The following is a 26552-nucleotide window of genomic DNA, read 5'->3' as shown; positions in this document are numbered from 1 at the left end:
AAAAAAAATGCCAGAGTTGTCTTGACAACACAAGCACTGGTTATACTTTAAATGATATTTATTTTTCCTCCTAATTTCAAAGAGAAATATGAAGTGGCTTTGCAATGTTCAAGTTGTCTAGGCTGAGCCAACTGCCTACAGGCTTCAGGGAGGGCAAGCCACAAGAGACTCTTATGGGGAAGATGTGCAGGGTGGCAGTGAAGCAGAGGCCATTTTGTAGTTTATAGGCATTGTCCTTACCAGCTGGCTCACCTCATTGGTGTGAATCAGTAGGCAGGTATACAACTGCTCCACCTTCCCCTGGATCCTCCTCCAGCTTCTCCTTGGCCAGGGGTGTATGTGTGTTTGTATGAGTGCGCACGCGCATGTGGGTGTTGAACTCCATGACTAATGGCTCAGGCTTCTGCAGGACACCCAGTCCAGGGTCAGCCAGTGGGACCTGCCACATGAGTCAGTCTGTCCCTGTGGACTCCAGCCTGTCCTTGTTCCCTTCTCTTTACATCCACCCTCCCTCCCAATTGCCTGCTCCAAGGACATAAAGCTCCAGCATTAGAAGCAAAGACAGTAGCTTTACAGGAAGTGCTTAGCTAGTTTCTGTGATTACATTAAGGGTTGATCTCTTTGCATGTGATTTCCCTCAGCATGTGTTTTCCTCAGCAGCCTTGCTTTTCTGACTGAAACCTGACAAACTATACATGTTTTTTAAAAAGAGAAATTCTATTTTTACCATCAAAAAAAAAAAAAAAAAAAACCCCTTATCCCAAGGTAGGAGTGAGAATAATGACTATTGGTACATTTGGGAAATATTTGTATAAAGAAAAAAATAAATCAAAATAAACCACCCATAATCCCACCAAACAACAGTTTCTGTCTGTCTACTTCTATAGATATAGAAAGTTTCTTTTGCATATTTTTGATGGTACCAATTACAGTTTTATTTCTCTTGTTAAACCTTCATTTCATTCTGAGCAATTTCCCAGGTCTTCAAAATTTCTTTGAAAGCATGACTTTTCAGTGGCAGCAAGATACTGTTATGGTTTCATTCTATAATATAATCATCTCCCTCTACGTTGTTGACCATCACTGGCTTTCAGAGACAACACTGCAAAGAACACCCCACACATAGTTCTTGGCCTGTATCTTTCTTTCATCACTACCATGAGATCAACTCCTGGAAGATGCATGTTCCAGACTCTGGATACATATTATCAAATTATTTTGGCCACCATCTTTAGATCTATCAGCATCTCATACTTAGGCCAATGTTCAAAACATTTATTAACAGTATAACCTGGGTATCAGTGAATTGGAACTAATAATACAATGTGGGAACAGAGTCCTGCTGTCCCCTACCTGTCTTGCCAGGAGTTAGCCCTCGAGTCCCTGAATCATGAAGGAAGACTGGTTGGCCCTTGCGGGGAAGGTCAGATTGTCAGGAGAGTTTTTATTGGGAGGGCTTGAGGCAGCTGCTCTTTACCAACTAGAACTGGCCATATTGTGACAGACACCACAGTTTCACTGCTATGGACACTGCGTGCATAGCTTGAGTTGGTGTTTTCACTTGACCTCTCTGGGTTGAATAAACCTCAGTTATTTCAATCTTCCCCTCAGTGTCTTCATTTTTCTAAAGCTTAAGCCTCTCCATTGATTTCCTAACAAGCTCTAGAAACTGTGTTTAGTAAAGATCAGATTACCCAACAGTCTAAACTTGACCTTTTAGGCACTGGCAGAACGGACAAAGAACAAAGTACAAGTGAAGAGGGAAACTGTACAGTGTGTGTGAACATAGCTCAGCTGTTGGAAAAGGAGCCCGTTCTAGATGATGGGATGAAAGCATGACATCAGCTCCCTTGCTGGCATAGCCCTGGAAGTGGTCACGGTGATGAAGGACCTGTGTCTCCATCACACACGAACACCCCAAGGCTTGGAGGCTCCTTCCTCTGTGCCCTAGAGTCTGCTTACCTTAGAATGGAGCTTATGGAAAGACCTGGCAGTTATTTGAATTCATCTGCTTCTACCTGGACCATCCACTCCAGCAAGGAAATCTGACTTGTTTAATCATGTTCAGCATCTAGCCAATATTCTGCCCCAGATACTCAGTACACATCAGGGTGACACACAAACCAACTAGCCCTTTGCCAACTGCACTGCTTCATTGGCTGAAACACCAGATCTGCAAAGCGTGTTGTTTTTTCACTGCTTCAGTCTGGGATTAAACACGCATCCTCACCTCTCACAGCCCGGGAATATGTAAACAAGGCAGGGAGTTTCAGAACCTAGTGATACCCACTCTCCTCCAGTTACTGTGCTTCCCTCATGTATTCTCAGAGAAGCAGAGTCAGAAAAACAGGCCAGTCTTATTTCTGATCATTTTTAAGTCTGCCACATTCTGTAACCTCTTAGCACTTAGGACCACAAAGCCCAACTGGAATCCATTATCAGGGTGAAAACTCAAAGGTAGGAGACCAAACCAGGTATTTCTAAAGAAGTCCAGAAACAGTTACAGATACCTAGTTTTCTCTCTCTCCCAAATCTCCGACATCTAGCAAAGTGGGCACCTGAAAACCTAAGGCTCATTCTACTGAATATTCAAATAATTACGGTAAAGAAGGACCATGTTAGTCGCTCAGTTGTGTCCAACTTTGGGACCCCATGGACTGTAGCCCATCAGGCTCCTCCTCCAGGCAAGAATACTGGAGTGGGTTACCATTTCCTTCTCCAGAGAAGAGGAGACCTAACTTATCCCTCTTTGCTTTCCATCAGGAGACTGGCAACAACCAGACCATTAACCTATCACTTCCTTGCTGTACAGCTGGTTTGTTTGACAGTCCTGTAGAATACTGATGGTTCCTTTGTCTTTAATTCCACTACTAGCATGTTCCCTTAAATCCCTGTTTTGATCAAACCACTTCCTCCTTGTGCTCTGAATGCATCTGAAAGATCCTTATGACCATTCACAATGCATTGCTTTTTTTGTGTATGTGGTAAAGGAGAATTCCTTCTTGTGGAGCAGACTGGGGAAGTGATCCAATAAGGATATGCAAACCAAATAAAGGAAGTGAATGAAAGGTACCAGGAGAATTCTCAGCCACTTTTCCTTGATGTCTTCTGAACATGCCTAGCACCAGATCAGCACTTCCCACAAAGCTGAAAGGCTCAACTGCAGCCAAGTTAGACAAGGTTCTTGAGTGATTTAATTAAACCAGAGTCAAACAAACTCAGCAACACAGCAAAAACTCACCTTCTCCAAAGCAGACCTCAAAAGATACAGAAATGTAATATGGAGAATCCAGAGCCATTTACTTAAGCCTTGGCTTAGGGATCAGAAATGCATGGAGGAAACATTAGGTGCGGTCGTCAAATTCTGATCTTTGCCTCAAATATCTGATGTTACTACAGCTCACAGCTTCTAATTCCATCCACGGACTTTGTGAACTCTGAAGCTCGTGGAGAGGGAAAAAGCATTTTCTGGACACTTTGAAGGACTGGTTAAGTGACACAACTACTGCAACTGCTCCTGTGAAGAAGTGTGACTCAAGAAGATTTCTGCCTGGGCTGGTAAGACTGCTGTCGCCATAATACAGTGTGTATACCATCTTAGTTTCTCCTCTCTGAAGACCTTACTCCTTACTTTTCCCAGGCTTTAAAAATCATGTTAACAATAAGCAAATACAGCATGGCCAGATGCCTTTCGTGGTCAGATGGTTCATTGTTTAAAAAGCTTCAGTTTAAAATCCAAAAGATTGTTAACAGATGCAGTTTCTGGCCGAAGACTGGGAAAAACCTCACTTAAACAAAAGAGCATGTTGTGATTGGAACTAAAAAGGGAATTACCTTTAAAGATAAGAACCACAAACATTTCCTATTTGAAAATACCCCCAGCTCCACCAACAGAGCCTTTCCTTGGACCTTTCGTAAAAGTTAAAAAAAATTGACAGTGGACTGCTGCATACGACAAACCACGGCTGACCAAACCCCTCTAGTCATTTTTACAGATTTGTATGGACTTTCAACAAGGCCGCAACATCCATCTCTTGCTCTCCCCCCGGATTACTTAATTAGGCAAAATTCCAATTAATTTCTTTCCAATTCTTTTAGCCCCAGGAACACTTTTGCAGCTTTCGTTTTGGCTCTGGAAATGGGTTTTCAACCAGAGGACTCGGATAAAGCTGTTTGAGAAATGAACACAGAGCTTGATAAGCAGATAGCCACTGCTGGGACTCAAGTCTCTATTGGATGGAAAAGAGCCACTTGGCCGAGGAAGGCCAGGCCCCATCTTCAGTTCCCAGTGCCGTTTGTCTCCACAACTGCTGTGCACTTTTATGCAGAAAGCCTGCGTTTCCCCAGCTCTGTTTCTGTTGGCGCTCGTGGGCCCTTACTCTATGGCTTCACTATGTGTGAGAACATCTATGATGCTCTGAGTTCTAATCTTGAAAGATGGAAAGTCTGAAGGGGCCATGGGGGTGTAGCTTTCCCTTGGCCTGAGAAATGGATGTGGTCAGGCTTGCTGGTGACAAGTCTGATTTGAAAAGGCTATACCCAAGAGATGGTCCAAGGAAAACAGTCTGTTCTTGGTGGTAAGGATGGCCACTGTGGGCTCCCTTCTGAGAATGGGCAACCCATTTTGAAGGAAGCAAGGTTCTCTGAAGAGGGCCAAGCATCGGGCCTTTTTCTTGCAAAGGGTTTTGTGTTCTCCTATTCTGTTATTTCTCTATTTATTACAGGGTACCAAAAGGTCAGTTGTAGACCCAAAGCACAGCATAGTTTTAACAGTCTGAGAAGCTCTAATCAATAAAATCCTCAGTCAAGCCATTTTAAAGTTGCGCAGATCTATAAACTCCCAGGATTCTCCAAAGAGTTAAGATGGCTTTTCCACTCAGTCACACTATTGCTAAGTCATAAAGGGAATCCAAGCTGCTGGAATGAAGCTAACCGGAAAACTGCTTTCCCAAAGATCTGCACAATTGGGCCAGGTACTCGCAGGAATAACCCATCCGTCAGGAAATGGGATTCTGAGGCCAGTGGCCACATCTACATCCACTCGCCTACAAAAAGCCAACCCCACCACGCACATAGGAGACAAGGTCTGAAAGAGGATTTGATAGGCCAGGAAATTGAAAAATGAGCAGCAGCTGTGAGGCCGAGGTCGTTTCTATCCTCCAGGGCTTGCCGTTTCTAATCTAAGGGGCAGTAGTTTCCATGATTAACTTTCAATTGCCGTCAAGGGTGTAATAAAATCTGGGAAAGAAGAAAACTTTCCCTTCGGTAAGCTGCTCCCATTCTCCTGCCCCTTCCTCTCCTCTAATGCATATTCTCAATCCCACTTCACATTGTTTCCTAATTTTGAGAAAAAAATCTGTGCTCGTTTGAGCCAAAATAGACAATGTCCTCTGTGTACTCAGGCACTTAAGGATTTTTCTTTCTCAGTTGTAGGGGCCAGGTCTTGAAGGCAGCTGCCTGAAAAGTTGTCTTGTTTTCAAGACCATTCAACATTATTACTATCAGAACCGAGCACATTTTAATTTTCATTAAAAAATTTTTCCATTTAAAATCTCTTTCCTGAGCGACGACCCATCAGTTTGCCAGAAGAGAGGTCTTCCCATTGGTAAGATGTTCACAGAGAGAAAGAAGAGGACACACTCATTCACAAACACATCTTACTGGTTACCACTGCATTAGGAACCCTTAATGCTTGACATGATCTAAGTGGCTCAGAAGTTATCTTAAGAGGCTACAGTTGGACACATCTCTCAGCAAAGACCCTTGGAACAAAATCCCACATGTAGTTTTATCAATTACAATAGTTCACATGGAAAATCAAATGTGCTTTACTTTGTTTGAGAGGTAGGTATAAACCCAACAACTCAGTGGTTCATTCATCATACCTTCACTTCCAGGTATCAGATGCTGGTGTTACAAGGGTTATAAAGCCTGGTAAGAGAGGAATACAGGAAGGTTCACTGCTGGAGAGACGCTCCCAGGACGGGGCATGCCAATTACACAAGGCAGCGTGGTGCGGGGGTGGGAACCAGGGGGGCAAATGGAGGTCCTCCAATGCATCCTAATCCACTAAGGAAAGGTTTCCCTGGCTGATACTGTGTCTTCTCAAGATACTGGATTGTTATAGCTTGTTCCAGTTTCTTTGCTTCCAGAGGTGAGTAATCCAGCACCCACTCTGGTTGGAGAGGTATCGTTTCCCTTAGGAACCAGCCCTGCCCTTTCTGCTTCCCTGTCTTGATGTAAGTCTCCCCTAGAACAGATAGGAAAGTGGTAAAAACTGGCCATGAACACAAGTGGTTCCAAAAATGGGTGAGAGAACAGTCGCAGAATCTGCCACCGTGTTTGAAAGATGGCAGGGTGAGCTTTACTGTGGGAGATACAGTCCATGGGTGGTGCCTAGTGCCACGGAGGCTAGGGAAGAAAGTTAAGTACTTTCTCTACCCCATGAATTCCTTTCTCTCCTCCTCCAAACGTACCAGAATCCCCAGCTTTTAAGTGCGGATGACCACCCAGAATAAGACAGCATTCCTGGCAGGGGGGTGTGGCCATGTAGCTAACAGTGGGATGTGAGGGAACTCAGGTCTGCGACTCCCGATGTGGCCCTAAGAGCGGGGGTGGGGAGCTGCGCCTTCCCCGTTTCCTCCAGCCCCAGTTTGGAACCTGAAATGGATGGACAGCCACTTCATACCACGAGGACAAGGCCACATCTTAGAGACGGTCAAATGGAAAGTTGTTCGAAGGTAGTCCCAGAGAGCGGGGAAAACTGCAGCTGTGAAACCACAATGCTGGTCCTCACCTACCTACATACAAACTTTCATGTAAAGGGCAAGTTTTGGAAAAACACGTCAACCTTCTGTGAGCTGATGTTATTTAGGGGTCTCATACACAAGGTTATGAATAATGGTGTGAGGTGAGGGGGTTGCAATGAAGTGTTGATAAAATCAACATCCGAGGAGCTGGCCCTTTACCACATGTAGTGCTAAGGCCACAATTGGGCACATTCAATCTGGTTTTTACATTATAAAGAACTGCCTGAAGTCTGGTGGTGAAATGGGAGAGCAAAGTTCATCAAAACAATGATAATTTTCCAGTTAACCATAATCATCATGAATATCTTACCTTTTTCTTGCTACAGTATATCTGCCATTTTTTCTCTGCTGGAAGTGCAAACATGGCTTCCCTGTGTTTGTCTGTGAGGTCAAGTTCATCCTGAGAAGACAAATAATAATAATTATTTTACAAATTAACCGTTATTCCTATAAGGGAAGTTTTATCAGTATCACCAGAGTGAGAAAACAAAGCCAACCCGTATTCAAATGAACTTACGAAAGACCAAGAAGCTGCTAAGTGCCAGTGTCTGTTACCAGCATTAAGAAAGCAGGTCCCTGGCCTTGGGCTGGGCACCCAGCGCAGCCCTACACTTACCGAAGGGTGGGGAAAGCAGGCTGGGCACGGACAGAGTTGTCCTGGACCAATGTGTACTGCTACAGAGGGTCCATTGAACATTAAAGGTCTTTAAAGCTCCAGAGTTTGGAAGGATTTACTCATTTTACAGATGAAGGACTGGTAAGGATGGCCCTACAAACACTGACAACTGGGATGGGCCCTGAGGGACATAATGAGACGGGCGGAAGAAGAAAACCACGGGTTGGGATGTGGTAATGAATTAGAGTATCTAGGGGACACTGACCAGCTTAGCTGAAGCACTGGTTTATGCAAAGAACCATCAGATAAAAGCTTTGGGAGGTAAGGAGTGACTCTGTGGACAATCTTCAAGGCCAGATTAAGGAGTTTATTTTCTTGACCAAGAAGAGCCAGTGAAGGTTCTGAGAAAGGGAGTGACATCTGTATCACCAATATTTATTCAGTACTTCAAATGTCAAGCACTGTGCAGTCATTTTCTCGTTTAGCTCTCATAATAACCCTGAGTTCCACTCATGATCACACCCCCCTTGTATTAATAATACTTGTTGTAATACAGCTGGGGGAAGTTTTGGCAGAAGGTTGGGTAAGCAACCTGCTCAAAGACCACATATGCCTGGTAAATGATGGGGCTTGGAGTTTAAGCCTAGAGCTGTCTGACTCCTGAGCCCAGACTCTCAGTCTCTCAGATCAGTGTCTGGAAACATTAATTTTATAGTGGTGTGCAGCGTAGATTGAACACTGAGGGAAGGCAATTTATGAACATCTATAACTAATGAACAACAATGAGATAATGACTATAAAGTGCATAGGGAACAGTTCTTGGCATTTAATAACTCATTCCATGGTCAACATTATTATTGGTATTGAGCACCTGGTACAATTTTATTCCTATAGGGAAGTTGAATCTAGTTAAGAGCGGGAGATTGATGGGTGTGAGACATATTAAATTACTATAAATTAAGGCACAATAATAAGGTTCAGCTAACTGAGGCATATAATGCAGCTCTACCATCTTACAGTTCCGCCTCTGCTGGATCATCAAGTGCTATCATTACTTCCTTGAAAAAAAGCTCACATTTTCCCTTTGTTTTGTTTCCAGTGAAGCCACCCAAACTTATGCCGTAATCACCTCTGCCTTGGCTCTGGCACCAGCCTCCCCAGTTCCTTCTCACCCTTCTGATCCTTGCTACATCATGACCACTGACGCGTTACGCCAGTGATCCTCAGACTTGAGTGAGCAATGGAATCACCTGGAAGGTTCCTTACATCACTGATTGCCCAGTGTTGAGGACTGAGAAAGTGGGAGGAAGTACAAAATGTCATTAGTTCCACACTGCCTGCAAAATTAATTATACATCCCTCAGCCAGTCTTTTGAGGTCTTCCATTTATAACCCCAACTTAATTGCCAGGCTTATTTCTCGTTATCCCTTTTGCCCTGATCTTGTTAACCCCTGCACCTCCAGGGCCTAGACACACAAGGTCTGATACATGCTGGCTGCCTGGGAAAATTCATCTCATTAAGCCTCTGTTTCCTCATCTCCAGGATGGGCCTATCATTTCAGGGCTCTGTGAGGATTTGCAACATCAACTCAGGTAGTAATGCCTGGCACAGGGAGGGGCAAATGTACTGTGGTTAGTTCTCTCATCTTTAAAAAAGATGCTATTTTCTTTTAAGAGCAAGGTAAGCGGTTAAGTCACTAAAACACACACTCAGACACTAACCACTGGAAACTAGTTAAGAATTTCAACAATGTAAAACCAAGGAAGGAATAAAAAATATTTACAGAAAATTCCATTATAAGGGAACATGTTAAAAATGTTAAAATTTTGTTATGCAACTGTTATATACATATGTGAAATAATTATTTTTTCCCCTTTCTTCCTTTTTTAATTTCCTGTAAGTTATACCTGTTCTCATCTACTGATGAATAGGAGGATATGGCAACATAAAGCACTTCCCAACAATTAGGGTTTTCTTGGGGTGGGATTGTGGAGTCAGGTCAGTTATTCAAATAGCTCAATAATATGGTGCTTAGTTTGGGGAAAAGGGTTGTGATTTGTGAGAGAAAAGTGAAAGTGAAACTCGCTCAGTCATGTTTGAGACTCCATACAATCCATGGAATTCAGCAGGCCAGAATACAAGAGTGGGTAGCCATTCCCTTCTCCAGAGGATCTTCCCAAACCAGGGATCGAACCCAGGTCTCCCACATTGGAGGTGGATTCTTTCCCAGCTGAGCCACAACAGAAACTCAAGAATACTGGGGTGGGTAGCCTATCCCTTTTCCAGGGGATCTGCCCGACCTAGGAATCAGATTGGGGTCTCCTACATTGCAGGTGGATTCTTTACCAGTTGAGCTACATGGGAAGCCCTGATTTGTGAGAGAACAGTGCTATTAATATTGTATCCTTTACTACACTGCATTACTGTTTTTCCTAACTGAGCAGAGGTGTCAAGAAACATGTGAATCCTAAAAACCTCGAAACTCACAGCAAAAAGTATTAATATTACTATATTTTGCTGTTAGAGTTAGAAAACTTCTGCTTCTGCTGAGACACAAATGACCAATTTTGAATTGAGAAGACATGGTTGAATTAGAACTTTAGAGCAGATGGCTTCATGCAAGGAGAGAATTTCCATAAAATAATTAAAAATTGCTATAGGCCCTCTAGGCTTCCCAGGTGACTCACCGGGTAAAGAATTTGCCTGCCAATGCAGGAGATGCAGGTTTGATCCCTGGGTCGGGTGGATCCCCTAGAGGAGGAAAGGGCAACCCACTCCAGTATTCTTGCCTGGGAAATCCCATGGACAGAGGAGCCTGGCGGGCTACAGTCCATGGGGTCACACAGAGTAAGACACAACTGAGCGTGCACACACTTAGGCCCTCTGGATGTAATGTGGGATTACAGTAAGACAATAGGAAGGAATACATGGATAGTGGTAATGGTAACAGCTAACAATTCGGACACGACTGAGCGACTTCACTTTCACTTTTCACTTTCGTGCATTGGAGAAGGAAATGGCAACCCACTCCAGTGTTCTTGCCTGGAGAATCCCAGGGACGGGGGAGCCTGGTGGCTGCTGTCTGTGGGATCACACAGAGTAGGACACGACTGAAGTGACTTAGCATAGCATAGCATAACAATTACTGAGCACTTTCTGTGTGCTTAGTAGCAATGTTTTTATGGATTAATTTAGTTTATCCTCATAATAATCCTATAAAGTGCGTAGTAGTATCCCATTTTCCAGGAAACTGAATCAGACAGATTCAATAGCCTGTTCAAGGTAACACAGCTAGTAAATGGTGGAGGAGGAACTTGAGGCTAGACTGTCTGGTTCCAGATCCCATGTCCTTAACCACTAGCCTGTTCATTCTGTTGATCACTCAACAGGTGGGGAGAACCATGACACTGACGTCAGTAGGAAAAACACACCCTTGAGCTGCACTGGCGGCCCACTGGGCCTGCTGAGTGTCTATTTACACAAAGAGGGAGACTTTGTTGTCAGATACCCCTGAGTTCCAGGTCTGGCTGTTATGGATTATGTAACATTCAAGCATCCACTAAATTTAGGCATTTTAGGTGCAGGGAATAGAAAGGTATCACAGAGCTCATATGCTTGAAGGGGCAGAATAGAAATCAAATAATCACAGGATTCCAGGGACGAGCACACAGAGTTGAGCTGCCAGAGGCCATTTGCTACGGGGAGTCATGGGGCAGGGAAGGCTGTGATTGAAGTGAGACCTGAGAAATGAATAGAAATTAAATAGGTCAAAAGCATCACAGACAGTGAACAGCAGCCTTGCAGGCAGGCCACTGTGAACGTTGGTCTTTATCATAAGAGCAATCAGAGGTCACTGGCAAATCTGAGCAAGGAGGGGTGACATGGATTAAATAATAATTGGGAGTGCCTAGGCACAATGCCCAGAGTGTAATGAGACCCCCACCCCTCCATTCCAAAAGTTTCTTTGCTCTGACTCACTCTGGTTTAATAATATGGCTTGAAACAAGCCTGCAAGATTGGAAGAGACTATCACACAGCCTTAGAGATCAATCAACACCTACTCCATGTCCTACCCATTCCAGGACCATGGCCAGACATTACAAAGGATGCAAAGATGAATAACAGACCCCAATTGCATGGAATTTAGATTCCAGTTAGGAAGACGAGATGATAGAAGGCTTCAACAATTCTTCTTCTTCTCAGGATAAAGTCCAAATTCCTTAGCTGGTAGGTAGGGCCCTTCATGATACGGCCTTTGCTGACTTGCCCCACCTCACCTCCTCCTCCCCCAGCAGGCAACTTTCAGCACTTGGGATCACAAGTTGCCCATTTCTGAAACCTTTTTCCAAACAGTCCTTCCCACCATATCTAAGAATGAGTCCCATTTATCTAAGCTTTGGAGGCTTCCCTGATAGCTCAGTTGGTAAAGAATCTGCCTGCAATGCAGGAGACCCCGGCTAGACTCCTGGGTCGGAAGATCCTCTGGAGAAGGGAAAGGCTACCCTACAGTATTCTTGAGCTTCCCTTGTGGCTCAGCTGGTAAAGAATCCGCCTGCAATGCAGGAGACCTGGGTTCGATCCCTGGATTGGGAAGATCCCCTAGAGAAGGGAAAGGTTATCCACTCCAGTATTCTGGCTTTTACAAGGTATCTAAGCTTTTACAAGCTATCTAAGCTTTTACAAGGGATCAGTTGTCCCCCAGGCAGCCTACCTGACTTACCTTGGCGGGTGGGGGTACCCCTCTCTGCTCTCCCACTAACCTTTTGGCATTAATCACATTGCCGCAGTTATCACACTTGCATTAATCACAATCACATTGGCATGTCTGACTCCCTTCCTAGACTCATCTCCAGACAGCAGGAATGAAATTTGTTCTATTTATCTTTGCATTAGTTGCCAGGACCCAAAACAATATCTGATATATAGTTGGACTGAAGAAAAAACTAAGGTGAGGGCAGGTGGGTATCTGAAAAGGAGGGAGAGGGGTTATTATGGGACATAGCAAAGATCAATGCATTTCAATAATTCAAACCCATCCTCCCTTCCTTTTTTTTTTTTTTTGCAGTAAGATGGTGGCACTAATGGTAAAGAACTCGCCTGCCAGTGCAGGAGACATAAGAGATTTTAGCCTGGTGGGCTACAGTCCATAGGGTCGCAAACAGTCGGAGGCGGCTTAGCACCCATGTACGCAGAGTAAACAATTTTTGTGTTTTGGCAAAGGTATACATTGAAGTTTTTTGCACTTTAACCTTTAGAAACTGATTGTACCATTTTACTCTCCCACCAGCAACATATAGCAGTTTGGGTTACTCCACATCCTCACAAACATTTGGTACTATATCTTTAAAATTTTAGTCATCCTAGGGCTTTCCATGGAGAAGGCAATGGCAACCCACACCAGTACTCTTTCCTGGAAAATCCCATGGACGGAGGAGCCTGGTGGGCTGCAGTCCACGGGGTCGCTAAGAGTCAGACACGACTGAGTGACTTCACTTTCACTTTTCACTTTCATGCACTGGAGAAGGAAATGGCAACCCACTCCAGTGTTCTTGCCTGGAGAATCCCAGGGACGGCGGAGCGTGGTGGGCTGCCGTCTATGAGGTTGCACAGAGTCGGAGACGACTGAAGCGCCTTAGCAGCAGCAGCAGGGCTTTCCAGGTGCTGCAAGTGGTAAAGAACCTGCTTGCAAACCCAGGAGACATAAGAGATGCAGGTTAGATTCCTGAGTCAGGAAGATCCCCTGAAGAAGGGAATGGTTACTCACTCCAGTATTCTTGCCTGGAGAATCCCATGGACAGAGGAGCCTGGTGGGCTACAGTCCACGGGGTCACATAGAGTCAGATACCACTGAAGTGACAGCACAACTTACGTGAAGTGGTACCTCAATGCAGTTGTAATTTGCATTTTCCTGATGACACCTGATGCTGAGTATGCCTTGTGACAAGTTCACATGACATTCACACATATTCTTTTTTGATATATCTATTCAAATCTTTTGCCCTCTTATGGGTTGCCTGTCTTATTGTTGCAAAACATGTCCTTTGGCAGAGGTATGTACTGCTAGTATTTTGCCTTACCTGTGCCTTTTTATTTTGTTAAGTCTATTTTGATCACTAAGCGTTTTTTATGCAATACAACTTCATAATATTTTTTCTTTTATTAAAGTTAGTGCTTTTTATTCTGTAAGAAATCTTTGCAAGCTGCAGATAAAACAAAACAAAACTCTATGGTTTCTTATGGAAGCTGCAACCCACTCCAGTACTCTTGCCTAGAAAATCCCGTGGATGGAGGAGCCTGGTGCAGGCTACTGTCCATGGGGTTGCAAAGAGTCGGACACGACTGAGCGATTTCACTTCACTTCAGCTTTAGCTTTACCTCCTATGTCTGAATCTATACTCTATTTCACAGACACTACTCCTGGGGTCGTTCTTTGGTTACAAAAGGGATGGACTGCTTTTGGCTACTTTCTTTTTCAGCTACTTGCACTCATTTAGATACCCTGCTAGGCAAGCTGGGGAATGAAAGCACAATTGATGAAAGGAGGAAAAAGAACAGAGTATAAACTAATTTGAAATCATCTCATACATTAGTTTCTTCAAAATTACTTCAAAGTAATATTATAAGAGATTTTTCATTTTGATAATTCAAATACTGAAAGAGGCAATCATGGAAAACAAAACAATTAGGATCACAGCATCTCAGATAGTATCTCTTTACATGAATTTTTAAAGAAAAAAAAGTCAATCTATAGAAGTAGAAAGGAGATCAGTGGTTGCTTGGGGCTAGAGGCAGCAACAGAGATTAACTGCAAATGGACCCAAGAGGAGATAAGGTGATGAAATTATTCTAGAGCTGGATTGTGGTGATGACTGCAAAACTATATAAATTTACTAAAATGCATTGAACTGTACACTTACAAGGGGTCAATTCTACAGCATGTAAGTTATATCTCAATAAAGTTCTTAAAAAACAAAAATCAAGCCTGGTTGATGGAGCCCCAGGAAAACAAAAAATTTCAGAATAGAGAAAATGGGCCGAGTGTACATAGTAAGGAAAGATCATTCTGGTTGAACAGTTAACTAAAACAAGGAATCTATTTAGAAAAGAAACATTGGGAAAAAATGTATGAAGAGGCAGGAAAGGGAAAAAGTGAACCTCTTTAGAGTAAGTGGTTCAATTTGAGAAATGTTACAACTTAAATACAGTTTCTGTTTGAAACCATGATCACTTCCATGAAATATTCTTGTCCTTCCCTTGAAAATTATGTAGGCTCCAGTAGTATGTATTCCATTTAGACCAAGAGTTGGGCAATGTTTCCCCCAATGTCCCTTAAAATTAAATTAGGTGATAGGTTAATATAACAATTTAAGTCCTGAAGAAACTTTTCAGTGTTTTTTGTTTCTCCTGAGTAGTGATCTAGAGAAGAGTACTGGCCTTCTGTGGGTTAATAGTCAGGTTTTTCACTTGTTCAATAGTCCTATCCAACTATTTGAGACCCCATGGACTACAGCACTCCAGGCTTCCCCTCCTTCACTATCTCCCGGAGTTTGCTCAAACTCAAGTCCATCGAGTCAGTGATGCCATCCAACCATCTCATCCTTTGTCGCCCCCCCCCCTTTTCATTTCCTCTTCCCCTCAATCTTTTTCACTAAGATTAACAAACAAATGTATTTAGCACAACCCCAAGAAACATCCTGGTTGCTTCTAGATCACCTTCTAACCTCTCACCTTACTCTCCCCACCCCCAATTTTTGCAATCTGGCTATGTCAGATATTGTTTTGAGGGCTGGCAATTAATCCAAAGATAAACAGAATAAATTTAGTTCCTGTTACTATACCTTAGACTGAGATGGCCTAGCTCCTTTCATTGGCCAAATAATTTTTTTTTTCCATATTATTCCTTCTTGGATAGGGCTTTAAAAGTTAAAGGAAAATGATTTAGTGAATGGTAAAGAAAGAAACATCTGCACCAAGAATCATTTTTCTCCACAGAAAGTGCAAGTTTCTTAAAAATGGAAACCAACAAAGGCTTTTCTTCTGTGGGAAGATACCAATTATGTTTTTCATATCTTTATAAAACACTTATTTCCTATATTTTTATTAGCTTGGGGAAAACATAATAATTAGACATTTTTTTTATTAAGAAGAAAAGAATGCTGAAGGAGGTCCAGCTGTGGGAACTAAAGTTCTGGCTTCATCTCTCACAAAGCATGTTATAAACCCCACTTGGAAAGATTCTGCACAAAGAAACCCCACCAGTTCTACATTCTAGAGTAAGCAGGCAACTCTATAGAAAAATCTATATAAATCAGAAAACAATTGGCATAGCGCAAATAAATCTAAGGAAATGGATTGATTCACTAGATAAAGCAAAGGAAGGAATTTTGAAATAATATACAATAAGGGTTTTGAATGAGTTGAAAAGCTCTTTTCAGAGATGTGAGTGAGGCTAAAATATGGAATTATTTATAACACCTTCAATGCTGTATTTAAAGGACTTATTTTTTGAACATCTACCAAGTCAATAGATTTCGGTGAGCCAACAAGTGAGTTTTCAGCTAACAGAAATCTCTAATGAAGGAATTCAGGATTCCTATTTCTGATGAGTTAAGCTAACTCTATATCACACAGAAGTAGGAAGACACATGTTGAATGCTGTGGGAAACAGAGATTAAAAACACGAAGAGAGGGAGAGCTAAGACAGGTCCTTGGGGTTACCCTGCCAATCAACCCACTGTTTTGTGTATGTTTCTGTTTTGGGGTTGTTTGGCTTTGGTTTTTAAATGGTCCTTGACAAGGTAATCATCCATTTGACTCAATGCACAGAGCTCACAGTATTTTTTAACACTATATTATTCACACAAGGGTAACTTTTCTTCTTCAAATTAAAAACACCAGGTATTTACCCATAGTAAACAGGCCCAAGTTACCCATCCTGACCCCACCCACCAAAAGTCTCCCATATGTCCAGCAGGCAGCAACCCCCCGGTTCACCTCACATAAACCCAACAGCAGCAGTGCCTTCTCTGGGTTTAGCCCTCTCCCTCATCCACCCTCATCTCCCACGTCTAACCTTATCTCCCACCCCACAACTCAACACTACCACATACAAGACAAATCCTCTTGGAGGGACAAATGGTCAGGCCTGAAGTCACATGACACAGAATAAGTACCACATAAAGCGGAAAGGGCCAGACAAAGCGGACAGAGGACTGAAGGGTGGCACTTTAACAGCAGCAAAATTAGACTTCTATAAATGTATGGAGAAAATGTACCTTTCAGCTGCAGTAATTCATTAAATTTATGAACATCCATCCTTCCCACAGCAAATAGCCACCACATCCACGAGTCATGAAATGCCATCACAGCTCTTAAAATTTAACCACCATGACCTTGAGAACAGTATTTTATTTTCTTAGGGGTGGTTGGAAACCTGAAAGTTAGATAAGCCCTTTGTTGGTTTAAATAGAGGAGTGTTCAGTGAATTATTACCTGTCCCTAACCAGTCAAGACAGACATAAATGGAAAACAACAGGGAGTGTTAAATCCCCAAAGAGATGTGTACACACAGAGAATAAACCTTAAAGGTTTTCAGCCTGTGAGATTTCTGCCAACGTTCTCAGTCATTACAGAAAATACCACAATATGACTCACCACCACCTACACAATAATGTTCTCTGTGTCTGACAGATGTGTTTTCATTTGACATATAAAAATAATAACTGAGAAACCCCACAAGCAAAGGCTGACTAATAGAAATAATTTTTAGTTTCTTACAACCCACGGTTAATTGTTTTACACTATTTCCTTTCCTACTCTGAATAGCAGGCAATGCAAACTATATCCAGTTTGCTAGACAAAAGTCTGCTGCGAAACCTGTAGGCTTCTTATTTGGCTTCGTGTTATTTCAAGTAGAAACTCATTAGACTAACTAACTTTTAATTAGTCTGCATCACCAGCAGTTTTCCAATAATCTAAAGGAAATCACCTTATTCTAAATATATGCTGAAATCAACTCCCAACAGCAATCCAGCCACCCAAATGTCCAATTTTTATATTTATAATCTAGTACAACTTCTGTTGACAAGGCTTAATTGCGAGATTTCTAAGCAGTGTTTTCCTGATTGAATGGAGGGACTTTGTCTCCTGAGACACCAAGTCAGCTTCTAGAGTAAGAGATAAGAAAGGTCCTGTGGGCAAGTGTGAAGCCAAGTTACACACGCGTCCCTCTTCAGCAACACCAGCACTGCTCTCCCCCAGGCCTCTCCGACCTGCTTAGACTTGTTAAGCAGCTCAGCTGGCGCTTCTAAGTTTTAGTTGGGTCAAAAGATATCTAGCACAATGAGTCTCCTCCCACACTGCAGCTATTTACTTATTTTACCATGTAATATAGGGTGGAGAGACTGCCAAGGATGGAAAATATTTCTTAGACAAGAATGCTGAAGCTCCAATACTTTGGCCACCTGATGAGAAGAACTGACTCACTAGAAAAGACCCTGATGCTGGGAAAGATTGAAGGCAGGAGGAGAAGGGGACGACGGAGGATGAGATGGTTGGATGGCATCACTGACTCAATGGACATGAGTTTCAGCAAACTCAGGGAGATAGTGAAGGACAGGGAAACCTGGAGTGCTGCAGTTCATAGGGTCATAAAGAGTCGGACACAACTGAATAACAACAACATCCTCAGCCTTTTAACCTGCTATCCTTCAGTGCTCCCATGGTAACTGACATCCAAATGAAGAAGAGTAGAGAGACTGACAAAAGGTGGACATGGACGCAGGAAGAGTACAGGAACCAGCCCAAACCTATCACAACTACTTCAAGAATAATTCAGAATAGGAATCCAACTGTTGGATGATTCAGCCATCATTAATTCATGCATGCACACATACATTTATTCAAATCTTCCTGAGCATATCATGTATAAACCTTCAGTAGTGAGTTATTCATCCAGGCCACAAGCATTTACTGACCATAGACTCGGGACCAGGCACTGCTCAAGGCCCTGGGGATCTTGAGTGAAAATGCCAGATTCGATGCCTGTGCCCTTCTGCTCTCTGACGTTGTAAAGGTGCATGCTCACAGGGATTTAACATGAGTGTCCATAGGTGAATAAACTAAATTGATTGTTTAAAAGATGGCAAAGGACTTGCTTTTTTCTTCTATACCCAAGAAATGTCCATCTTTCCTGAAAACAATGCAAGTATACATTCTAAATAACCTTCGTTTGGTTCAGTTTAGTTCTTAAATATTACATTGTATAATGAAATAAACAGCTAGCAGCTGTAGGATGTTTCCAGTGGATTTAGTTAACATTAGACAAGAGGTGGAAAATTCCAACTTTTTTAGGAATTTGGTTTTCTAAAATATATGTTATATATATATATATATATTTTTTTTTTTTTTTCCTTCCTCCCTTCATCCATGAGCCAGAAAATTGTAACTAAAAGATGTAACTGGTACTGAGCTCCTACAACACAAATCAAGAAACACTTTGAAATTCCAGAGGAACTGCATGTGGAAAAGCAGGGGACTTCAAGCCTAGAAGATAAAAAGAGTTGGGGACAGTTTAGATTGCAATTCATGATCCATATATTGGGCATTCACCTCCCGCAGGGTGTGTGATATATGTTTTATGAGAGCAAATGGTATTTAAATGACTCCCAGTGTATCAATATATATCCTTGAGTACCTTTATTTGTACAAACTACCAGATTGTTCTAGCCATTACTGAAACACATTTTCAAAATTACACTTGAAAGCTTACCTAAACCATACCACTTATGGAGATCAAATTATCCTCCCTGTCTTTAAAACCTATACTGGTCTGGATGGGGACATGTAAAGATTTGGCAAGTAGCGCAGTTTGCTGACTGTGTAATTCACACATGGCAGCCTGAGGATTAAGTTAAATAATCAGATTTTAAATTGAAGCCAAAAGCTAAGTAGATACATACCTCTCAACATCTCTTTAAGACTCAGGGTAATGAAAATCATCAAGGCCAAGGGGACTCATAACCATTTTCTCAATAACATTATTAGTTCAGAGATGGTTTTGCAGAATTTGTATTAAAATAAAGTTTTCATGATTTTTTCCTCCATCCCTCCCTGAGCCCCCATCCGCATTTCAGTCCCTGCTCTAAATTAAGAAGCACCCAGAAATAAATGGATTGATAACAAAGTACCTAACACAGAGTAAAAAATGTAAATTTAACAACTTGAATAAAAGGACATTTGGAATGGTCCTGATGAGATAAAATATACATTTAGGACTAGAAGGAATAAAATGGTTTATGGTTTTATCTTAAGCTTTTCTGTATTTGTTTAGTGAATCAGAAGACAAGCCAAAAACTTTGAAGACCATCTTGACCGTCTCACTATCTCTAAGCAGACAGGACCTCAAAGAAATGTACACTGTCCATTGAAATGAAGATCTACTGCCAATCCTACTAGATTTCTGGATGTATTGCAAAGTTCAATTCAAAAGCACAGCATATATAAGCAAGCAAAACCCCCTATATCAACATCCCCTATATCACAAACCATCAGTTCTTCTCAGGCCCTAAATAATTTGTTTATAAAGTTCTAGATTTAGGATCATTTTTTGCTCATCTTTAAATTGACTATATACTGGCAATAGTTCACATCTATCCCACAGCAATTTTAGCACTGAACCCATTTAAGCCCATATTTACATTCCCACTTCCTTTTGTGATATACTGCACATTCTCATACTGTTCCAACATTTCTTTATGAACTCATCAAGTTAATTTTTTCAAAAATACCACAGTATCAAGGGAATATCTACTCTATTTTTTTTCTTCTCTGTCAATTAACCATGTCCTTTACATGAACAGAATTTTCTCTTTTGAGTTTTATAAGTTTGTCAATTGAAAAGAATTTTTAAACTCATGGCAATTGAACAATTTTGATATCAATTCCTTCATTAGACTACGATTTTTGGCTTTCAGACAACTGAACACTTTAAGACTATTTCAGATATAGCTTTGAAGTCTTTGTGCAGTCTGAGTTCTTAATTACCAAGCAATCCTTTACACCAGAGATCCCCAATCTCCAGAATCTAAAGTCTGATGATCTGAAGTAGAGCTGATGTAATAATAATAAAGTGCACAATATATGTAATGTACTTGAATCATCCCAAAACCATCCCACCCTCCACCCCCCACCCAATCTGTGGAAAAACTGTCTTCCCTGAAACTGGTCCCTGGTGCCAAAAAAGTTGGGGACTCCAATTAATGTATAAGGTTTACACTCCAATTAAGAAACAACAGATGACAACTATGACTTCCCAAACTGGCTTAAATCTCAACATTCAAAAAACTAAGATCATGGCATCTGGTCCCATCACTTCATGGCAAATAGACAGGGGAACAATGGAAACAATGAGAGAGTTTATTTTTTTGGACTCCAAAATCACTGCAGATGGTGACTCCATCCATGAAATTAAAAGACACTTGCTTCTTGGAAGAAAAGCTATGACCAACCTAAAAAGGAGAGACAGTACTTTGCCAACTATATGGACAAAGGTCCATCTAGTCAAAGCTATGGTTTTCCCAGTAGTCATGTATGGATGTGAGAGTTGGACCATAAAGAAAGCTGAGCGCTAAAGAATTGATGCTTTTGAACTGTGGTGTTGGAGAAGACTCTTGAGAGTCCCTAGGACTGCAAGGAGATCCAACCAGTCAATCCTGAAGGAAATCAGTCCTGAATATTCATTGGAAGGACTGATGCTGAAGTTGAAGCTCCAATACTTTGGCCACCTGATGCGAGGAACTGACTCACTGTTAAAGACCCTGATGCTGGGAAAGACTGAAGGCAGGAGAAGTGGGCAACAGAGGATAAGATGGTTGGATGTCACCATCAACTCAATAGAAATGAGTTTAAGCAAACTCCGGGAGATATTGAAGGACAGGGAAACCTGGTGTGCTGCAGTCCATGGGGTCATAAAGAGTTGGACATGACTGAGCAAGTGAATAACAACAAAAAGAGCAAAATCTGTACACTGGTCTATCATAAGACTAACCTGGATTCCTGTAGCTGTTTTCATACCAAAGTGACTTCAGAACATAATGAAAAATGAAGAGTTTACTGATGTATGTTCCCAAGGGAATTCATCTGGCACAGTTTGCCTCGACTGTGAATTCATCTAATTCTGATACGTCAACTAAATCCTGTCTTACTATCTTCATTTCTCAAAGTCTATGCTGGTTACTAATGTTGAGAGTGTCCTCAGGACCTCATAACAATAAAACTGACCTATAGTAAGTGATTATATTTATGAGCATACAAATCTTCTCATTATCGACCAACACTATCTTCCCGTTGAGGTATTAACTTTTGTTGACAATCCTCAATTATATAAATGGTGATCATTAATGAATTTCTTAATTAGTTTCTTTCAAATGTTTTTTATATTTCCTGGAAGGCATAACACTTAAATGATACTACACAACTAAACTTTTTTAATAGCACTTTTGGAAATCAGTTCTTAAAAAAAAAAAAAAAGCAACAACTGTATATTGGCCATCTAAAGACAGTTTTCCACTTGTATCCAACATAACCTTTTTTATCTAAAGATCTAAAGATAGAATGTAAATATACCAAAATGGGAATTCCAAAAAGTGACTTTTGGCAAACTAAAAGTAGAGTTATTTAAGTCAGACTGCCATGCCACCCACCCCCAACCCACAGATAGAGTTGGGATTGGAAATGAATTACACAGGAAGAACCTCACCCTGACAATGGGTTACCCAGTAACTCCCAGTGGGGAGAGGGAACACTGCCACTTGGGATGGGCCACAAACTCCAGCAGCACCATTCAGTAATTGCAGCACCTAGAAACACCCCCTTACATTTCCACCACCTCCAAGTGGTGGAGTATTAAGTTGAGAGCAACACTTGCACCATTTTTATTGAGAATGGTGAAATGCACAGGTGTTAGGATAGATGGCTCTAGTGGTAAAGAATCCACCTGCCAATGCAGGAGATGCAAGAGACACGGGTTCAATCCCTGGGTTGGAAAGATCCCTTAGAGTAGGAAATGGCAACCCAATCTAGTATTCTTGCCTGGAAAATTCTGTGGACAGAGGAGCCTGGAGGGCTACAGTTCATGGGGTCACAGAGTCAGATATGACTGAGCACCCACACACACGCACATAGCACTGTATAACAAATTATCCCAGAATATTAGACACATTGGTCAAATAAATGGAAGACTAAATACTGAATCTGAAAGAAGGCAGGTTAACAGAAAACAGTATAAATAGAATTGGTAACAAGTCAGGCTTAGGAAAACTTGGGTCTATACTGCTTATTACTTCCAACCATCTATCACAATGATGTACTCTCTTAGAAAGGAAAGTTTTCCTCTGGTCAGTTAACTGATTCCAAGGATACTTTGAAAATCATGACCAGACTTATCATAAACTTGGTTTCTCATCTATTAATAAAACCTCACCCAGGAAAAGCAGATGTATATTCTGATGTTTCACAAGGCAAGAGAACTGAGGGAATCTATGAGGAGATGTCATTTCTAATATAACTGCTGCTGTGAAATATTCTGCGGGATACCCTCAGCCCATCAACCCTTGGTATATTCAGGAGTCATATATTTGAACAGAAAACCCGAAGGGGGCTATAGTAAATTCTCTTTCCATTTCAAAAGTCAAGTAGCCACAGGAGATATGCATTGAAACAAGCCATCTCACCTCAACAGTTGGACTCAAAGGAAAACATATTCAAAATCTACCCAAGGAGACATGACACATTTTGCTAAAACTTACTTACACCTCACAGAGACTGCAATGAACAAGGGTTATTATTGTAAATATAACCAGATAGCAAAATGTTTTGATGTACTTTAGTGTATTTCATTGAGAAAACCTGTAAGAAAGCAAGGGTACCGTCCTTTAGTTCAAATAAGAATCTGAGAATATAAAAGAACACAACTGTCTCTCTTCATCCCTTTTTCCTGGCTCTCAGAACCCCAATCCACCCAGGCTCTTATTTCACACACCATCTATGCTGAACTTTCAATTTCTTGAGTCTTCCACATATTCTCTCTCACCTCACAGCCCTATACATGCTATTTTCACTGTCTGTAACACACTTTCCTCTCCTCTTTGCCTGCATAATTCCTTCTTTTCAAGTCTAACATTAAATATCACTTCCTCCAGGAATGCTTCCAAGATCCTTCCAAGCCAGGTACCTGTGAGGCTTGGGGGTAGGTGTCAGTAAGCAGCATCCTTGTTCCCCAACAAGAATGGAATTAAGTAACAGCTAGGTTAAGAGCTCAAGCAGATGGGAGATCAAAAAACACCTCCCTTTTTGTTCCTGAAAGCTGGGTTGGAGAACCCAACTTTCATCTGCAGATGTGGGCTTGCTGGGATTTCAATGCTGAGTTAGACACATAGCCACCAGTCATGGAGATAACTGGACAATTTCAGAACTCCCCAAGGGGGTTCAATCCTATGAAATTTATAGCACCAAGGGTCACAGAACGTGTGCTTTCTGAAAGCAGGTTAAGTTGCAGAGAATTTGCATAAGGGAGAGAAACGAAGCTATGAATTTTCCAAAGAAGGGTTGGAAGGAAAGCCGAGAATGTTACTTCCCAGAAAGAGAGCCAAGGGTAATGGAAATGGAACCTGTGAGTCAACTCTCACCTTGTGAAAAAAGGGGGAATAAAGGTTCTTCGTCAAGAAAATGTCCTGCTGGAGCGGCCCCTCTCAGAGCCCTCAGTCACAATGGATAAGAGAGCGTCTTCTGTTGCCTGTTTCCCCTGCTGGACCTTCAGCCCCACAAAGTCAAGAAGGACCAGTGGCCTCAGGGCCTGGCACAGAGCAGGCAATTAACACACATGCGCGCGCGCGCGCGCACACCCACACACACACACACCCCCCAAAGGAATTGATCTGTCAATTAATAACACATTCTTCTGTTTATCCCAAAGGAAATCTTCCACTGCTAATGCTAAGACAGAAAAAGTTACATGGACAAAGACTGCGTACAGTGCTATGCCCCCTACCACTCTTCAAACATGCTGGTGGGGATAATCTAAGACCTAAAAACCCTGTCGAAAAGACAAGACTTTAGCTGAATCTTATTTTCTGGGAAGAGTGCTGAGTCTCAGATTGGTTACATTCTTGATTTGTGACTGAGACATAGGACAAAGCAGAAGTAGAGGAGTGGGGGAAATGGGGGCAGTAATATGGAAAAAGGATTGATGCTCAAAGACATAAAATATGTGGTTAGCGGAGATAACACTGATTCTCAATATTTTATTTTTAAATATCCCAAATAATTTCAAAATTGTTGGCAGGAAGACTATTTCTATTTGGCAATTCACCCAAATGCACACACACATTCCCAGGCTACCCGTCCTCAGCTCTTCAGGAGCAACAGAACAGCTTCAAAATCAGCTGGTCAATTGGAAGGGAGTAGAAAACAGCAAGAATTGGTGAAGGTGAAGAAAACTTAGAACTCTCACACACTGCTGGTGGAAATGTAAAATGGTGCAGTGTAGTCAACTTGGAAAACAGTTTGGAAGTTCCTCAAAAGTTATACACAGTGTTATACATGACTCAGAAATCTCACTCTCAGGTATACACCTATTAAGAACTGAAACTATATTTCCACACCAAAAAAAACTTGCAAATTAAAGTTTAGAGCAGCAATACTCATAAAAGCTGAAGACTGGCAACAACCCAACTGTTCATCAACAATGAATGGATAAACAAAATGTGGTATGTCCATACAACAGAATATTGTTCAACAATAACAAGAAATGAAGTATTGATACATGTTACAACTTGGATAAACCTTGAAAAGATTATGCTAAGTGAAAGGAACCAGTCACAAAGGACCACATAATATATGATTCTATTTACAGAAAATGACCAGAACAGGCAAAGTCATAGAAACAGAGTAGATTAGTGGCTCCCTGGGGATACTAGGGTTGAGGGGAAGTGACAAGTAATGACTAATGGGTAAGGGAGTCGCTTTAGGGGTGAGAAAATGTCCTAAAATGTACTGATGGGGGCATTATTTTATGAATATACCAAAAGTCAGTGAATTATACACTTTACACAGGTGAATTACTGGGCTCGCCAAAAAGTTCATTTGGGTTTTTCTCTAGGATCTTATGGAAAAACCAAAACGAACTTTTTGGCCAACCCAATATATGGTATGTCAATTGTACCTCCACAAAGCTGTTATTAAAAATGGGGTGGGAGGTGGGGAGTGTGTGCACAGAGTATGGGCCTGGGACCTCCAGAAACCACTACATCCTGAAACTGGAATGCTCTTGCAGCTTGACTATACACTGTTAAGAGTATGAGGCACTGCTCAGGGCCCACATTCTTTAAAGATTCATGTGGTCGACCTCCCATCCAGGCTTGCTTTATTTATGAGATAATAAGGTTGCTGTAAGCAATTCTGAAAGCAACCTTTTTGGTATCACTTTTAAATACATCAAATGAGTGACTCATCAGAAGATGCAAAGGAAACTAGCTCACAATGACAGGCTCTGATGAGATGCTTTCCATCAGATAGAGGCAGAATGGCCTGCAAGTTAGGACCAACACTGGTGCGTGGACAGCAGGCAGATCAGCTTTCAAAAAAAGGAAAAACCTGGGATATTTGCCTGGGGTGATGTGCCCAGAACATAGCTGAATTATCTTCCATCCTTCTTGCTATACTAGGATGTGGGGTATGAAGCACCCATGAATAGGCAGCAGTCTTTTTGTAAAAAAAAAAAGTTGTCTTCTTTAATCTGTGCACCAACACATCAGAAAGATGGCATTATCCCCATCTATGGCATTTTACAGGCAAGGAAATAAACCCAAATTCCAACAGAAACCATCTCAAAGGAATTTACCCTACATTGCAGCATGCTCCGCCTCCCCACGTGGCCATCCTCTTCTGTGCATGGACATAGGCAGAACTGCTCCTGCAACTACTCAAGAGAACCTGGGCAGAGGTTCCCAGTGGCTCTGAGCCCACCTTCCTTGCCCCAGGACACCTTTGGCAGTTGGATGGATTTGTGGGCTAAGTCCCTGAAGTCAAGAGTAGACAAAAATCCATCCATCACTCGCCAGGACAGAT

The 26552-nt window shown here is 41.8% G+C and overlaps 1 protein-coding gene across 3 annotated transcripts in view; it reads right to left on the bottom strand.

Moving 5' to 3' along the window:
- DAAM1 (dishevelled associated activator of morphogenesis 1) overlaps positions 1–26552 on the bottom strand; it is a 182840-nt gene that overhangs the window by 76780 nt on the left and 79508 nt on the right. For all 3 annotated transcript variants that reach the window (XM_055538224.1, XM_055538225.1, XM_055538226.1), the window contains exon 3: positions 7120–7209. In XM_055538224.1, the coding sequence (XP_055394199.1) occupies positions 7120–7209 (90 nt within the window). The remainder of the gene's footprint in view (positions 1–7119; positions 7210–26552) is intronic.

Source organism: Bubalus kerabau, chromosome 10 (genome assembly GCF_029407905.1).
Source record: "Bubalus kerabau isolate K-KA32 ecotype Philippines breed swamp buffalo chromosome 10, PCC_UOA_SB_1v2, whole genome shotgun sequence".
In the NCBI taxonomy this organism is placed as follows: Eukaryota; Metazoa; Chordata; class Mammalia; order Artiodactyla; family Bovidae; genus Bubalus; species Bubalus kerabau.
This window is presented reverse-complemented; position numbering and strand designations above follow the sequence as displayed.